The sequence below is a fragment of the Hordeum vulgare genome, chromosome 3H, assembly GCF_904849725.1.
Source record: "Hordeum vulgare subsp. vulgare chromosome 3H, MorexV3_pseudomolecules_assembly, whole genome shotgun sequence".
NCBI classification, from domain to species: Eukaryota; Viridiplantae; Streptophyta; class Magnoliopsida; order Poales; family Poaceae; genus Hordeum; species Hordeum vulgare.
Window position 1 is genome coordinate 344,666,429 of NC_058520.1, and position 18,137 is coordinate 344,684,565.

Genomic DNA, 18,137 nt, shown 5'->3' on the forward strand with positions numbered 1-18,137 from the left:
AAGTGCTTGCTGCTGGTTCTGGTATATTGGTTTGGGGAATTTTTCAACTTACGAAACAACCGATGTTGATGTATCCTCTGGTATTGCTGGTAGAAATAGAACGTGCAGTAAATACATATCAGATGTATCATATCATCCATTTCATTCTTTATTGACTTTCTTAATGCATAAACATATGTACAACGCCACCTTATGAGCAGATGGAATGGAACCTTTCAGTTCGTGTTCAAGCCATGAAGATAATTTACATGAACAAAACCATCCGGTTGATTGGGTTGCAGGTTATTATTCCCATATAAACAATGTTTTACTTGTACTCTTTTCACTTGGGTGATTATAGTCAACATCTCAGTGACTCAAAATGGGTGGATGGTGATACCGAATTAAAGAAAATGATGTTCTGGTTGAATTAGTGATTCCTTCCCGCTAATTAATTAGTTTCTACAACAGAAGTGCAATTTTACCTAGATGCTTCTAGGGTATAGCCAATCAGGTAGTAGGCTATTGATGTCCAAGCTACTGATTCAACTAAAGAGACTGGAATCTTTAGGATAAAAGATGGTATTGCATAAGCCCATGCAGGATAGAAGTAGTCGTCTCTCTGTTTGTAGAAGACTGGAAGTCTGTTAATTGCCATGGCTAGCTCAGGGAATCCATCAATTTCAAATTTATATGTCACCTTCAACACATCAATCAAAGCAACTGTTGCTGACTCCTCTACATTTTAGAACTTTGTCAATAACTACCAACAGTTTTAAGTTATGATTTAGCCACTCCCCCCCCCCACACACACTTGGTTGAGATTAAGCATGACACATACTGTTAACTTTCCCCTCTTAATTGGTTGAGATTATAAGCATGACACATACTGTTTTTTATTTGCTTCCACTATCCCCACTTATTTGGTTGATGAGATGATAAGCATGAGATTAGAACATTATAATCTTTTTTGATCTTACTTGAAAAATTATTTGTCCCTGATCTGTTGTGCTCTTAATTTTTATCTCTTCGTCTTCTGAACCTCGCTGGTTGGTTCAGGTCGTGGCTAATCTATTTTGCTTTGACTACTGATCTGATTTAGAGTTGTGGCTAATCTATCATACTCTGACTGTGATATGATTTAGGGTTGTGGCTTATCCATTTTTATCCTAATTGCTGATTTAATTCAAGGTCGTCACTATTAATGGAGATTAGTTTTGGCGAGGATAACTAGTTGTGTTCGTTCAGTAGAGATTATATAAACATGCAACAGTTTATTTGCTTTCATCTTTGTTCGTTATGGTGGATTGGTCTTGGTCGGATTAGTTGATTCCCTGGAGATGTTTGACATGATGGGACTGAGAGATTGAAGGTTGTGGTTTGGTTTGGTCTGTTCTATTAAAGGTGATTCAGTATTGTTCCGTGTACAAAGTGCTTTATCTCTTTTCGGTGAAAAACAGCGTTTTGGGGACAGTTGACTGTCTAAATTCTGTAGTTCTTTGCTTTTGGTCCTGTTCCTGCATGCACATACTTTTTTTTCTTTGGTTTCACCTTCCCCATTTATTTCGATGATGAGAGGATAAGCATGGCATGTACTATAATTTCCAGGCGTCTATCTTTGAAAATGAGGACATTATATTTGATTATTTGTTTTGAGCTTACATGAAAATTCTGTAGTCATGTTTGTATTGTTTCAATCTCCACTATTGTGTTGTTAAGCATGTACTCCCTTCGTTTTTATTTACTTCACGCATTAGCTTTGTCTCGAGTCAAACTTTCTAAACTTTGACCTAATTTATACAAAAATAATATGCAACAAAATAAACATCGCAAACCACAATAAAATAATTATTGTTATACAAATATATCAATAATAATTTTATCCTAAATTCATAATAGACGGGCGCAGCAATGCGCGCCTTTCATGATCTAGTTATTTTTCAAATGAGTTAAATATTGTAGGCTATAAATGGCTTTACAAATCCAAACATGACTCTCAGGGAAACCATGAAAGGTTAAAAGGATTGTAAATAAAAGGCTTATAGTAAACATAGAAGAGATTTGTCGTATGGCATCTTTCCTCTTGTCACGACTATTTGTCAAGATGTTTGTGTTAGCATGACTAGTAAAAGGGTCTCTGCGTTGCAACAGGAAAAAACCACCATCTTTAATGACGATGACCATATTATGTTCATTTCTCATCGCATGATTTCAAAAAATTGTTCACAAATGCAAGAAAATATTTCTTCTTTTAATTTTTTTCACAATTCACAAGTTGAAACAATGTTCATATTTTTAAAAAAAATATCATGGTTGTCAAAAAACTTGATAACTCAAAGAATTATTCTGAATTTCAAGAAACATTTTTTAAATATACTATAATATTCCGATCCACCCTCACAATTAATTCTTCAAAATTACCTCCGTTTATATTATTTGAAAGACTCAGAAGCATTACTGTTGAACTGCATACATTCGATAATTCGTGAACATTTTTACAAATTTGAAAGCATTTTTAAAATCAAGAACATTTTTCACTATTTATAAACATTTTTTTGAATTCCAAACAATATTTTATATTATGAACTTTTTTCAAGTATTTTCTTGTGAATTGGCGAATAATTCATTTTTTGAATTATCAAATATTTTTTAATTGCATTAAAGAAATTCCTCAAAATGATGGACTTTTTTTGATTCACGAATGTTTTCTCCTAAATTACAATTTTTAAATATTCAAACATTTTTACAAAAATCGCAAACAATTTTTGAATTCGCAAACATTTTATGTTTTATCAAGCATTTATGTAAATATATTTTTTTTATTTAGGAAGTTTCTTTTTTATTTATTTGAATTAGAAAAAATAAAAAGGAACAGATAAATAATAATTCAAAAACTGAAAAACAGGCCCCCGTCCATAGCTTTTCACTACTATCTCTGAGTATAATGTTGAACCTATTGTTTTTTATAGTTCACACGCCCGAGCTTTTCACTACTATCTCTCAGTTTAAATACTACTTACTATCTTAAACTAAGTAACAACGCTGGAACAAACGTGGGCAACCCAGCTTCTACTAAATATGAGGAATGTCCAAGGAAATAAATCATTTAGTTTACACTGCAAGTAGCTGAAGTCTGAAGAAGATAATGTTCAAAGTTCAACAAAACCTGATTACCTACAATCGTGACATAGCCTAGTATTAAATTATTTGAAGCAGACAGAATAGATGCCCTTTTCATGTGATTTTCGTCCTCCTTACGTACCTTGGTTAACAATTGGGCAACTTTATTCTCCTGTATGAATTGGTGGAACTCCCTGCCCTCGCGAGGTCTTCCCCAAAAAGCTGAATCACCTTCAGTCAGGAAGGCCTCCCACTGCTCATGGGCCATTCTCAGTATTTCCTCCCACAGTTACAACTGGTAATGGACTATTCTCAGTATTTCTTCCCACTGATACAACGAACATGAGAGGAAAGGTCAGACTGAACTGCTGACACCTGTTGTAGACACCGTGGGATGTGATCGTCTCCGCCTGGGATGTGATTCAGCGATGCAACTCGACTCAATGCAAAGCAGGTCACCCTACACTATAGGCCACAAGCTCGCTCGAGAGCAAGAAGAAGTGAATGATCATCAATTTCGGCGGGCATTGAAGGATCTGAGACATCTAAAGTAAATGCATCTGAAGAAGATGAATGATCACCAATTTCAGTGGGCTGCTTCCGCTCACGAACAATTACTGGTATTCCCTTCCACTTCCATGTCTTCGGTGTAAATGGTTTAAATTCTATTAGTGCACATATCACAAGTGATGTTAGAAAAAACTTGTACAAAGTAACGTTACATGAAAAATTATACTCCCTCCGTTTTTATGTACTTCGCATATTAGCTTTGGTCAAAGTAAAATTTTGTAACCTTTGACAAAGTTAGTAAACAAAAAAATTTACATATACAATACCATCAGATCTATTATTGAGTGTACTTTCACATCACATAAATTTATTACGGTAAATATTTATATTGTTTACTAACAGTATCAAACTTGAAGAAACCTAGACAACATTCATGGCCATCAAACTTCTCTTCTGATTTGCCAAATCATGTGCAAATTTTACAGGGCCACATGACTCAGAAAATAAGAGTTCAGAGTTTCAAACATAAGCTAGCATCGAGCTCAGTGATTCATGTTTGCAATTCAGAGTTATTGCACTTCTTTAATCGTAATCGGCTGCATAGTAGAAATACAATATTGTACTCTTTAAGGTTTAGTGCATTTCTTCTCTGAACATCTGATTACAAGACAACAGGGTTCTCTAAAAAACAGATTTCAGAGCTTATGTATGACAGATCCTATAGAAAGAGGACAACATCAACGTGTTTGGTTGGGACAACAAGCATGCCGGCCTCAATGTCCTCATTTCCAAGATTCTACCATCAACCCTGTTTCATTTCTAACACAGCTACCAAATTAACATAACACACGACTGACTGATTCGGTCCGCAGGAATTCATACAAGGCGACATATTCTGAAGTTGCAGATTTACAAAGGGAGGCATTACATCTCACCGGCAGCAGGCAGCAGCACAGGTCATTCCGGGCGGAGGAGCATCAACTTGCAGAGCATCAAAAGCAGCAGGATCAGGACCTTCGATGCAGCAGCAGGAGCATGACCGGGGTGCCGGAGGAGCTTGTCGGTCGAAGAAAAAAAATAAGGTTGACTGTAGTCAACCCTAATATGTAGAGTAAATAAAATTATAAAAATGGAGGGAGTACCATATGCCATTCAAATAATGGAAACCAACTTGTACATGTGATTGGAATGGATGACTGCATTTGTTGGGTAAATGTGGCAAAGATAGAAAGACGTGCATACCTTCACAACAAGCATCCAGTTCTTTGTCGTCGATGCTGCCCGGATGCTTTAACACGCATCTTGGGAGCTTCTTTAAATCAGGACAACATGTAACTCTAAGCCACTTTGGAGAACCGTATGCTTGCAGACCCGTATGCTTGCTGCTCATTCGGCAGTGATGCCAAGGTTCTACATTTATCGAGCAAAGGGGATTCCAACGATGGGGGGTGCTCTCCCGACAGAGACTCCAAGCCGAGGAGCACGAGTCCATATCGATGAAGGGTTGGATGCGGGGAAGTAAGCATTGGCGAGGCACTGTCGTGGAGGTCGAGCGGTGGCCGAAGAGTGATGGATCCGACGTCCCGTCGCACGTATGCATAGTCTTGGAGGTTGGATACCATTGGGAGGGAGGATATGGGGTCAACGGTGGATGGATCTGCGTGCAGGCCGCGACCATCCTGGAGATGCGGGGAGGCACAGGAGGCAGGGCGGCGCGGCTGCTCGCGGGGGCGGTGCTCTGGATCTGGGCGGAGCTCCGGAGGAGGCAGGGTTGGGGGCGACGGCTGAGGTAGCTCGCCGGCTGTTAGAACATATATCTCCATATGTGGTTTTGGTAATTGATGACAATTCCTATGGACTAATGGTTGCCTTAAGTTACATTTATAGGATTTGTCCATAGGCACTTCTTGAAATCCATCTGTTGGGTTCAAGGAGTTTATATGATGACCAAGATGGTATTCTAGGTATTATCCAAAGAATGGTCATATAGACACAAGGTTGATCAAGATCTCAGACAAAGAGTAAATCAAGATGATCAACACACAAAGTGTACAAGATGTACCGAGTGGGATCAAGTGATCCCATGGTATGGTAAGCATTGTCCATTACGTGTTTGTGTACTAACCCATGGTCTTCGTGAGAGTTCTATGTGGGGGTTAGGTGTGTTTCCATGGGCTTGCGTCAAAGGGAAGATCTCATACAACCCATGAAGTATAACGTCAAGTTGTGATCGTCATCAAGATTGCGATGTGCAAGTTCAAGTGGATCAGCACGAAGATATCATGCTTGAAGCTTGCCGTCCATTGTGGTGGCAATGGACTTGTGAAGATATGCTGAAGAGTGGCTCACCCATAGTGAGTATGGGGGAGCAATCAACTAGTCTTCATCAAGCCAACGCAATCAAGAAAGGTGGTCCATCTTGAGGAAGCCAAGATCATCATCATCTAGTTCAAGAGGACGAGGTGCAAGGTATAGGTTTGCCCTTGATAGGTTTTCTGTTTAGGATAGATTGTTGTACTATCAAGGGGGGCTATCAAGTGAGTAGCTTGATCGTATCGTTCGTTGAGAGCTCAAACCATTTGCATCCTTGCATCATACTTCTTGGTTCTTGTTTGGTGTTTCTCTTTGTGAGTTTTAGAGCTTATGGTCATCTTCATGACAAGCTCGAGTTCATCGAAAACGGAGTCCATATGCATCTACTATGATGTTTTTTTTGCCGGTTCTTCATTCATAGAGGACTCACATCTCTATATCATTGGCATTTTCATATCTGTATGGTCTTATGTTTGGATAGCTCTTGTCGTCCTGAATCCAACAAGCTTGGGTTTTCTCGATTCGGAGCTCGTATGCGAAAGTTATAGCTGTTTCAGTGGCGAGCGGTAGAACCGCTGGACCTAGCGGTAGTACCGCTAGAGGTGGCGGTAGTATCGTTGGCCCTAGAGGTAGTACCGCTAGAGCTGGCGGTAGTACCGTTGTCCCAGCGGTAGTACCGCCCCTGGTCAGCGGTAGTACCGCTCCAAGATTTTAGCACCGTCATCTTTGCGGTTCTACTGCGTCGGACATTTTTGCGAAGACTTTCTTGGCGGTGGTTGGCCCGGTAGTATCTTTGCGCTACCATGGGCTCAGCGGTAGTACCGCTGCAGCCAGCGGTAGTACCGCCGGAGGGTCAGCGGTAGTACCCCTGGAGACAGCGGTAGTACCGCTGGGCTCGGGCTGTAAGTGGGGGTAACGGTCTGATTCCTTCCCCCACTATATAAAGGGGGTCTTCTTCCCCCTTGGTCTTATCCATCGGTTGAGCTCTTGTTCTACCTCCATTGTTGACATTCTAAGAGCTTGCTAACTCTCAATCCCTCCAATGATTCTTGCTTGTTCTTGAGGGAAAAGAGAGAGGAGATCTAGATCCACATCTCCACCAATCACTTTCTCCTCTATGTGAGGGGAACCCCTTGGATCTAGATCTTGGAGTTCTTTGTGAGCTCCTTGTTCTTCCTCTCATATTTCTCCATAGCTTTCGTTGTTGTGGAGGGATTTGAGTGTGAGGGACTTGACCACTTCGTGTGTTCTTGCCATTGCATTGGTTGCATCGGTTTGAGTTCTCCACGGTGATACGTGGAACTGAAGTTTGAGAAGCTTATTACCTTTGGTACTTAGTACCCTAGATATTGTTCTTCGTGGATGGTTTGGCGTCCTAGAAGCTTGGTGGTGTCTTGGAGCTCAAGCATTGTGGTGTAAAGCTTCGGGAAAGCGTCGGGGTCTCCAATTAGGTTGTGGAGATTGCCCCGAGCAATTTGTACGTGTACCGGTAACCGCCCCCAAGGGTTGCCACGTGTACAGGTTCAGTGACCGCCCCCAAGGGTTGCCATTTGTACGGGTTCGGTGACCGCCCTCAAGGGTCCCTTAGTGGAATCACGATATTTTGCATTGTGGGAGGGCGTGAGGAAATTACGGTGGCCTTAGTGGCATCTTGGGGAGCATTGTGCCTCCACACCGCTCCAATGGAGATTAGCATCCGCAAGGGTGTGAACTTCGGGATACATCATCGTCTCCCCGTGCCTCGGTTATCTCTTACCCGAACCCTTTACTTATGCACTTTACTTTGTGATAGACATATTGTTTATTTTAATATATCTTGCTATCACTTAGTTGTTTATCTTGCTTAGCATAAGTTGTTGGTGCACATAGGTGAGCCTAGTTGTTTGTAGGTTTTGTGCTTGACATATTAAACGTTAGTTTTATTCCGCATTTGTTCAAGCCTAAACCTTAATTATTTTAAAGCGCCTATTCACCCCCCCTCTAGGCGACATCCACGTCCTTTCACCGGCGGCGGGATCCCGCGTGGATCGGGGCCGGCGACCGGCGGGAGGAGCGGGGCGGCGGCGCGGTGAGTAGATCAGGGGCTCGGGAGGAGTCGGTGGCTGCCTGCTGCCTTGGCCCGCCCGATGCAGGGGATTTTCTTAAAAAATGAAATGTTTTTTCCACTTAATGAAGGACCGCGGGTTGATTACAAAAAATCAGGGGGATGTTTTTGCAAAACTGCCACGTCGGACGACCAGAAACTGTATTTGCTTTATCTATACTACTACTAAACAAGCAAACTAAAACTGTTTTAAAGCCACCCCGCAGATGTACCCAGCCTAATTACCACCGTCAGATTAGCCCCATCGAATAAAATCTAATGCATACAATTAATCTAATTCCAACCGATGTGTGCAATTAGCAATTTAATAGGACCGAACGCATTCCACCCACCGAGATGGAGCCGTTCGAGGTGCCGGACTTCCCGATGCGAGCCATTGGGAACACAACCACGTTCCAGGGCTTCTTCCAGCACCCCGGCGCGGAGAAGGAGCAACGCGACGTTCTCAACGCCGAGGCCACCGCCGATGGCCTGCTGGTCAACACGTTCCGCGGCGTCGAGGGCATCTTCGTCGACCCGTATGCGGTGGCGCTTGGTAAGAGGACGTGGGCCATCGGGCCGACATGCGCCTCTGGCATCTTGGTCAAAGACGCCGACGCCATGGCTAGCCGCGGCAACCACGCCGACGGCGATGTCCGCCACGTCGTCTCATGGCTCGACGCCCGGCCACCGGCCTCCGTGTTGTACATCAGCTTCCGCAGCATCGCGCAGCTGCCAGCGAAGCAGCTCGCCGAGCTCGCGCGCGGTATCGAGGCGTAGGGGCGGCCGTTCGTCTGGGCCATCAAAAGGGCCAAGACCGACCTCGCCTTGAAGGCGTTGCTCGACGATGAGGGGTTCGAGTCGCGCGTCGAGGGCAGGGGCCTCCTCGTGCGTGGGGCGCCGCAGGTGACCATCCTGTCGCACCCGGTGGTGGGCGGCTTCCTCACGCACTGCGGTTGGAACGCGACGCTCGAGGCCATCTCCCACGGCGTGCCGGCGCTGATGTGGCCTTGCTTCGCCGACCAGTTCTGCAGCGAGCGATTGCTCATGGACGTGCTCCGCATAGGCGTCAGGTCCGGCGTCAAGGTGCCCGCCAAGAACGTCCCCGGCGTCCAGGTGCCCTCCGAAGCACCGATACGTGTAAAATCTATGTATCCCCGTCCTGTACGTCAGCGATACGGCGATACGCCTAATACGACAGCGATACGCGTATCCTTCGAGTATCGTAGTTTCCGATTTAAAACAAAATAAAAAATATCGATATGCCGCCGGGACGGCACCGACACACCGGCGACACGGGAGCCCAGTAGAAGCCCGCTCCACCACTCTCGTAACCCTAAACAGCCAGCACTTTCGCTCGGTTTGTTGTCCAGCAGATTGGATCGAGGATCCAGGTGCGACCGCACGAGTGCGCCGCCGCGTTGCTACCACCGCCGCCGCTGCCTGGATTCCATCGCGGCCATCTGGACTTCCCTCGCCGCTCCATTGACTTGTCCTGCCGTCGCTTGGAGTGTTCGCCGTCGCCGCCGCCTGTTGGCTGTCACCAGCAAGGTATCCTATTCGGGCCCTTCCCATTCCCTGCTCTCTTTTCGGTGATGTCCGGTCCTCCCTCTCTTGCTGGCCTGCTATGGCTCATTCTGTGTGTGCTTGCTGTCGAGTGCGTGCGTGCTGGTTGTGTGTGTGCTTGTGCGGCCGTTCGTGCTTGGTGTGTCTGTCTGCGTATTTGTTCTGTACTTGTGTGCATGCTTGCTAGCTGCTGATGGGCACTGACTGTTGACCTCCGCTGTATCAACTATGATTTGTTGATGTTCTGCTGATGTTGTGGCTAATGCTAGGGAGTGAAATACTGGCAATAACTGCAAACCAATCTTCAATGAGAGGCTGGGAAGCCTCAAGCATGTACCATTGGGTAAGCAAGCTACAAGCCAACATCTTTACTGTTTTCAGATTTTCATGCTCAGCTGTTATGGAGTATATTTCAAATTCTAATATTAGCATATAATGTATTTTGTAATTAGCATGAGGATTCAGTAAATTTATGATCATTCAGCCATAGGACTTGATGACAAGAGGCATGGATACAAATTAGGGCAGTATTTTGATCAGATCTCGTGCATTTAATTATTCTTTGTCTTTATAACATGCCATTTTATTAATTATTAATCTATACTTGACGTATCGCCATTTGAGAACTCCTCGGCTACCTCCTCCCAATCTTCACCACAAGATTCTTCCATCCAGGCAGCATAGAGTCTGTCTCAAGATTTTCCCTGTGCAGGTACAGAAGGTACCTTCCTCTCCTGATTTTGTAGATGGCTGTGTACTACTATGTGGTTAACCCAAAACTTATGCTATTGTTTGTACAATAGGATTGTATATCATAGATGGATTGAACAACATACATGTATTTATAATTATTAGCATGTGGGACGACATTTAGAATTTGATTGTCTGTTTTGTGCACTATGTTGGTAAATTAATTTGTGTAATAATATGTTCATTACAGATCCCGAACAAGGAGTACACAAATTAATTTGTGTAAAGCTGATTGTGAATGAATTCATATTTATCTTCAGGTTATTAAAATACTTCATATGAAATTAAACTTATCTTTTCTTCATTAACGTATAGGACAAGTAGCAGAGTTGTATGCTTGTATGGAGGGAATATTCATTGCCATTCAGAGATCAGAATTGTCTATTTGTGTGGAATTGGACTCGCTATCAGCAGTGAACGTGCTCAAGTAGAAGGATATAGACAGATAAGTGTTTACATCATTGATTGCTGAGATCAAATATCTTTTTCCTCTTCGTATGACATGTATTACTCATATCAACCACAACCAGAATTTGGTTAGTGATTTATTGGCTATGTATGCTAGAACTGAAAGTAGAACATCAGTTTGGTTAGGTTCCAGACTGTCAGAGGTAGTAAATCTTTGTAACGCGGATTGTAAAAATGACGCTATTTGAGTAATACTCCCTCCGTTCCTAAATACAAGTCTTTTTAAAGATTAAACGATAAACTACATATGAATGTATATAGACATACTCCATCCGTATGTAGTTTGTAGTGTAATCTCTGCAAAGACTTATATTTAGAAATGGAGGTAGTACAAGTTTTTACCCGCAAAAAAAAAAATTTGTTTGACATACCATGCCTGATAAGCTTTCGTCAACCATGATTGGGAGGGTTGCTATCTCGCGCCCACGTTGGAGCGAACGATTTCAGACAGCTTCAAAGTTTCCTATTATGCTAATTGAGGGGAGAAACAGTTGCAGCACCGGGCCCCCACCCATTGAAATAGGGGTGGGGATTTAGACCGAGCATTGGGACGCATGGACGGTGTAAACTCCCCAAGTTTCGATCCTTTGGTATTTACTTTTTGATTAAATGAATCAACTAAAAATATGACCAACCACGTCAGTGCTTGCAACCACAAAGGGAATGTGTTAATGACTGTTTCTTTAAACATCTTGAGATGAAGCAAAGCGGTGAAAGTCGAAGCCTGAGCGCAGGTGTGTTGTTAGGCCATTGATTGTATGTGACACTGAAAACTACTCCCTCCGTCCCAAAATAAGTGTCTTAAACTTGGTACAATTTTATATTAGAGCTAGTATAAAGTTGAGACAGTTATTTTGGGACAGAGGGAGTATTTACTAATAGACTGTTGTTTCTCTAAAAGAAAAAAATATATGACATCAATGATGTGTTGTCAAAAAAAATTTGGAGGTGGACGAGAGTGGGTTGTATTATTTAGGTGCATTGACATTCTCAGCGCGCTGGAGTCGAAGCATTCCCCTCCCGTTCGGAGCGGTGGTATATGGATGCGGGGACCCACTATCTTGACGACAGACTAAGTAGCAAACTCTCGCCGTAATTTTTCCCTTAGCGGGAGAAGTTAGGAGAGAATGAACCATGACTCTTTGATATTACGTGTGTTGCACGTGCATGCTCACTAGTTATTATTAGGGAGAGATGACATAATTTTACGTCGACTTAAAATAAGTGTGTTTACGTTGCTCAATCAGAACGTTTTGTCATTAATGAAAAAGGAACATAAAGCCTGTTGTCTCAAGAATCTATTTTATGATCTAAGACAAGCGTTGAGACAATGTTACATTAAGTCTGGGGGAGTAAGTTCACTACCTCATGTAGATGAAAAGCTCGCTGGCTTAACCATGAGTTTTTTATCTTCCAATAATGACATAAAGGATCTAGGTGTTTTCTTGTGTATTAATTGTATGGAGATTCATGGAAAGCCCTTATCAAGCTTTTCAATGTATGCAAGGCGATGATTGTTTCATGCATATATATAGTGAGTTCAATAACGCCATAATTGTTGGTTAGCCAGACATTGTTTTGGTGAGGCATGTGGATATTAAGAATCCCGCGTTATGTTACATCCGCACCCTCACGCATGGAATCAAGTTCTAACATCAGCAACACATACCTTAGACATGAATGATTTATACAAAGTTTACTTAGAGCTGATGGATTACTTCTTCTATAGAGTAATCCTATAGAATAACCTGCTATATCGATATTAGCAATCATAACCCCTCATATACTCTTTTTTTTTTCGAGGGCTCTACTTATACTTATACTGTTGTGCTGTATATATCGCGAGTTCACTTGAAAGTATGTGTGCATAGACGTCGTCACGTACACCCATCAGTTGTTGCTGGTGTTGCTCGATGTGGCGGGCACGGCGGCATCTGCTTTGTCTTGGGCGCATTAGGTGGCTTTAGGCGGGGTTGGCTGCGGTGGCATGGGCGACGGCGGCATGGGCTTCGGAGGTGCGGGCGTCGGCCGCGGTGGCATCGGCTTCGGAGGTGTAGGCGATGGTGGCATCGGCTTCGGGCCCGGGTTTGGCCCTGGGTAGTGGAAGCATTTCATCCCACATGCTTTGTAGCAATCCACCTGTTTATCTGTAATCAAAGGAGAGTCGTACGTGCTGGTTATATATACGAGGAAGTAAAACGCATGTTGCTTGTTTGGACGGTGGCATACGTACGTACCTGCTGGCAGGGTGAGGCAGGTCTCATTGATGCACATCTTGAAGCACACTGGCGGCAGGTCCTTGTAGCAGTCCAGGATGCACGACTTCTTGCACTGGAAGTACTTCTGGACGTCGCCGCAGCTGCTGTTGTCGCACTTGAGCATGCAGGAGGAGTAGCACTGCCAGCACTGGGTTTCCTTTCCGGGTTGGGGAGGTTGGGGGTCCGCTGCCCCTGCTGCGGCGAAGAGCGCCGTCGCGGCCAGGAGGACGGCGATCTTGGCCGCCGCCATGGAGACCATGCTTCTTCCTTCCCTAGCTAGTGAGGTGCGTGGAGATGGAGACCGATGGGGTGTGGCTGACTTTGCTCAAGAAAGGTGGTATAAATATATAGGAGGGTTCTTGGCCGGTCGCGTCATCGTCATGCATGCAGATTGAGTGCCCCGGGACAATACGAACTGAATCGGTTGGCGCGCGGCCTGATCATGCAGCACACGTCCCGCAACTACGTACTCCCTCATGCTTAATGTGCTCGCGCCAGCTTCGCATGCGTTGCGCATGAGTGCATTTAGCTAAGTGGCCGTAAATGTCACGTCAAGGTTAAGCTGGACACATCAACAAGCATCCAAACATCCGCATTGCTTGCCACAAATTAACCGTGTTGCGGGAAGGTGTACAGAGTACATGCAATTTGTTGCCCTGTTTCCACGCCGCAAATGAGACATACGGTATGTTCTTTCCTAGCTGCTGGTTGTTCTAGTTCTTAGGTTTTGTTCCTGTAGTGCTCGGTCTAGTTCCCATAGACTGTAAAATCTTATAAAAGTTCTTTCCTTTCTAATAAATATGGCTGCGATGCTTCGAGAGACATACAATATGTCGGACGTTTTAAGGTTTATTGCATGCTTATTTGTCTAAGTTGGAAGTGAATATGCAGCAAGCTTCCAAGAAAACATCTGTAACTTAGGAGGGGCATTTCTTTTTAGAAAAGGAGGCTAACCCCGACCTCTTCAGAGCGATGCATACAACCACCTTTATTAAAATCCGAAGTAAAAAAAAATGTCAAATACAAGCTTTCAAGGAAGCTACGAAAAGATGAAATAAAGAGCGACAACCGGTGCAAAATAATACTAGAGCCTATCTAGCTATTTTACTATTGGACCGCTATCCAAATTAGTTGAATATATTCTGAGCTATCATCTCCCATCGGATAGATCCAGTAGCCAAAGTATCCCTGTTCTCCACAGAAGTGAGTAACGACCATATACGGATTGAAGATGTTGCCCAGTGCAAAACCTGCAAAAAATTGGTATGATATTTTCTATTAAAAACCATGTCATTCCTGTAGGTTTCATATAGCCTATAATAACGTACAAACTCCTATGTGAATCTATCTCAACGAACAGATATCAACTCCGTGCAGCCATGACCCAAACAAGGACTCAATACTAGCTGGAGGCTTGATATTAAAGGCTATACGAATCGAAGTCCTCCACAACAGTTTTGCCACCGGGCAAACAAGAAAGAGGTGTTTGATATACTCGGGCTGGTCACAGAAGCTACATATTTTGTTACCTGTCCAATTGCGCTTTGCCAAATTATCTTGAGTTAGAATCACTTCCTTGTGAAAAAACCACATGAAAATTTTGATTCTTAAAGGCACCTTAATCTTCCAGATATGAATGGACTGAGGAATTAATCCAGTATCAATGAGGTCTAAGTACATCGTTTTGACCGAGAAGATGCCACTTTTCGATAACGTCCATTGAAGTCTATCGTCCTCGTGTGATAGTGATACTTGCATTAGCCTCCTGACTAGCTCAATCCAAGTGATCCAACGATCCCCTGTCAAACTCCTTCGGTATTGAATATTGAAAGGAACAGACTGGAGAACAGTGGCAACATAAGCCTCCTTATGTTGTACTATATTATATAGAGAAGGGTGTTGCATGGCTAATGGCGTCTTCCCAACCATGTATCTTACCAAAATCTCGTAGTCTCTTCATTCCCGACGATAAATTTAGCTCTTTGAAATAACGCCGCCTTCGTTCTCAACAGGCCCTTCCAGAAGGGTGAGTCGTTAGGCTTTGAAGTGGCTTGAGCCACGGTTTTGGCATGTAAATACTTATTCCTTAGAATTTGTATCCACATGCCTTCAGATTCTACGGATAGTTTGTATAAACATTTGCTAAGCAAGCAAATGTTCTTGACCTCCAAATTCTTGATCCCAAGACCGCCTTGTTCTTTCGTTCTACACACAATATCCCTCCGAGACAGTCTGTATTTTCTTTTTAGTTCATCACTTTGCCAAAAGAAACATGGTCTGTAGAATTCAACCTTTTCCGTACCCCAACAGGTATCGGAAAAAAGGAGAGAAGGAACATTGGCATGCTCGTGAGGACCGAATTAATGAGGATCAGCCTACCCCCGTAAGACAATAACTTGCCTTTCCAGCAACTCAACTTTTTCTCAAATCTTTCTTCAATACACTTCCATTCCTTGATTGTTAACTTCCGATGATGAATTGGTATGGCTTTCCCAAAGTAGAACAGTTCGATCTTGTGGAAGTTGATCTTCAAACCAGAAAGTTGTTCAAACAAGCAAAGGACCAATTTCATATTTCTGGCTTTTGCAACATCATGTTCCATGAACAAAATAGTGTTGTCAGCGTACTGCAAAATGGATACACCATCCTCAATGAGATATGGGACAAGTCCGCCTACCAAGCCTTCCTGCTTTGCTCTCCCAATCATAATTTCCAACATATCTGCAACTATGTTAAAGAGGATAGGGGACATTGGATCCCTGTGCCTCAACCCTTTATGAGTTTGGAAGTAATGTCCAATATCATCATTGACCTTAATTCCAACACTCTCCTTATGTACGAAAGATTAAACGTGTCTTCTCCACACATCATCAAACCCTTTCATACGTAATGCTTGATGTAGGAAAGGCCATTTTACCTTGTCATGCACCTTCTCAAAATCCACTTTGAAGAAAACTTTGTCGAGTTTCTTTGAGTGAATTTCATGCAGCGTTTCGTGGAGGAACACCACACCCTCAAGTATGTTTCTGCCCAGCATGAAAGTTGTTTGACTCGGTTGCACAACGTCATGTGCAACCTTAGTAAACATGTTCGTACCGACCATAGTGAATATCTTGAAACTCACATTTAACAGGGAGATCGGACGAAATTGTTCAATGCGCACAACCCCTTCCTTCTTTGGTAACAGCGTTATCGTTCCAAAGTTAATGTGAAAAAGCTGTAAATGCCCGTTGAACAGATTATGGAACATCGAAAGTAAATCATCCTTAATGATGTGCCAACATTTTTTATAAAATTCAGCCGGGAACCCATCTGGTCCCGCTGCCTTGTTATTTTTCATGTGCGTAATGGCCTCAAAAACCTCTTTCTCTGAAAACGGCTCCGAGAGGACCTCATTATCGGCCACACCGTGTTGAGGTATGTCCTCGACCCTTTGCTCATCCATAGACATGTAACTGTCGTCATGAGCACCGAATAGTTGTTTATAATAGTCCGTAATATACAATTTTAGGTTCTTAGTTCCTACAATTGTACCTTCATCCTGCTCAAGGTCGAAGATTCTTTTCTTTCTATGTCTACCATTGGCAATCAAGTGGAAGTACTGAGTGTTATCATCACCCTCAACCACATGACACACTTTAGCCCTTAACGGGCACTTCAACTCCTCCTCTCTTAGAAGTTGTTTTAGGAGGGGCATAGCATCCCCCAAACTGATGGATCCCATCAATAGCCACACGATAAATGCTTTTGAGAGTGAAGAATTTCATTCGCTCTATAGCCCATGAAAGATATAGTACTTGATCAACTAGGGAGACGGATGACTTTTTGGGATTTTTTTATTACAGTTTTGCTCGATTTAAGTCGCCTGAATTTGTAATTTCAGTCAATCGATTTGGTTGAGAAGGAAGCAGAACGTGTGGAGCACCAAGGCGGCGTGCGGCAGGATTGATCTTGTCTATCTGAGGGTGCAAAGGGGGTGTACACGCAAGAAGCCTCCTTGCCTATTCTAGGGTTCGCCGGAGAAATCTAATATTTAGTCGACCTTAGAGGGATGGTGGCAAACCTGGAAATAGGGAGGGAGAGCGGGGTGGCAAGGCGGTCACAGGAGCGCCGCTGGCCATGTGCAGAGGAGGTCGGCGGTTCAGCCTCGGCTAGAGGGCGGTCAGAGGAAGAACATGTTCATATCATGGGGTGGAAGATGATTTTTTTTATAGAGGAATATATTATTAAACTCAGATCGATGATACAATCATGCTGAGGTCACTCCAGACCTCTGCATAATTAGGATGCACACATCACACACGCATGAGTTTTATAACAAGTGAAATAACAGAAAAATGTTATGGACCATTAATTCTTTGACTAGACCACCATCCATGCTCCTGGGTAAAACACTCCCTGACCACCCGCTCCAAATGTTGACACGCTACTGCAACCAACCCTTGAGAACCCGGCTTTTGAAGAATAGTCCAGGTACGGAGCCAGTGGAGTGAAAGATGATGAGCAATTCTCTTCACGAGAGAGAGGGGGCTAGAAGCAGGAGGTCTAACCGTTCCTTTTTCATCCAACGACTCAGAGTGAATTGATTGACACTGAAAACAAATTCAGGTTCCAGTCATTCTCTTCTTTTTAACATCTAGAGCAAGGAAGAATTGATGCAGTAGGTCAACATTTCATTGCCATTGGCTCCAACAATTTTAGTCCCATCGAGCGAGCATTGCACTAGATTAGTGACTAATTTACTTGAAGAATCCAGGAGTCCCACCAGCAGTCCGACCGAATTTGACGCTCTGCCCATTACCTATTCACCAAAGCAGCGGTAATCCATCTCTGAGCCCGGGCTTATACGAACCCTGTGAACAGTACCACGTTTTGGACTACAAAAAATATTCAAAAAAATTTAATTTTTTTTGTGGTGCAAGATGCTCCTATGTGTGAACTTCATGCAAAAAAAATATGAAGTTTAGAAATTCGAGGAGCTCGCGGCAAAAAAGACAAAATCAGACATGAATAGTGTGATTTTAAAAAGTGTTTCACACATCAGAAATTTGTATTTTTTGCCGCGAGCTCCTCGAATGTCCAAACTTCAC

General features: G+C 43.3%; 1 protein-coding gene and 1 pseudogene across 1 annotated transcript; one reads left to right on the forward strand and one right to left on the reverse strand.

Annotated features, from left to right (window-relative positions):
- The first annotated feature begins 8,362 nt into the window (after positions 1-8,362).
- LOC123441750 lies at positions 8,363-10,752 on the forward strand (annotated as a pseudogene).
- A 1,688-nt stretch (positions 10,753-12,440) lies between these two features.
- LOC123439935 (mulatexin-like) lies at positions 12,441-13,358 on the reverse strand. Its single transcript, XM_045116546.1, has 2 exons — positions 13,027-13,358; positions 12,441-12,936 (listed from the first exon to the last, which is right to left on the reverse strand). The coding sequence occupies exons 1-2, from the start codon at positions 13,304-13,306 to the stop codon at positions 12,743-12,745; spliced, it is 474 nt and encodes a 157-aa protein (XP_044972481.1). The 5' UTR covers positions 13,307-13,358; the 3' UTR covers positions 12,441-12,742.
- Between the last annotated feature and the right edge of the window lie 4,779 nt (positions 13,359-18,137).

What these genes read in the sequence shown, in the direction of transcription:
- LOC123439935 (XM_045116546.1), bottom strand. Translation starts at nt 13,306, where the DNA reads ATGGTCTCCATGGCGGCGGCCAAGATCGCCGTCCTCCTGGCCGCGACG. An exon ending in CTGCCTCACCCTGCCAGCAG is followed by an intron (nt 12,937 to 13,026) that starts GTACGTACGTAT and finishes CTTTGATTACAG; the next exon opens with ATAAACAGGTGGATTGCTAC.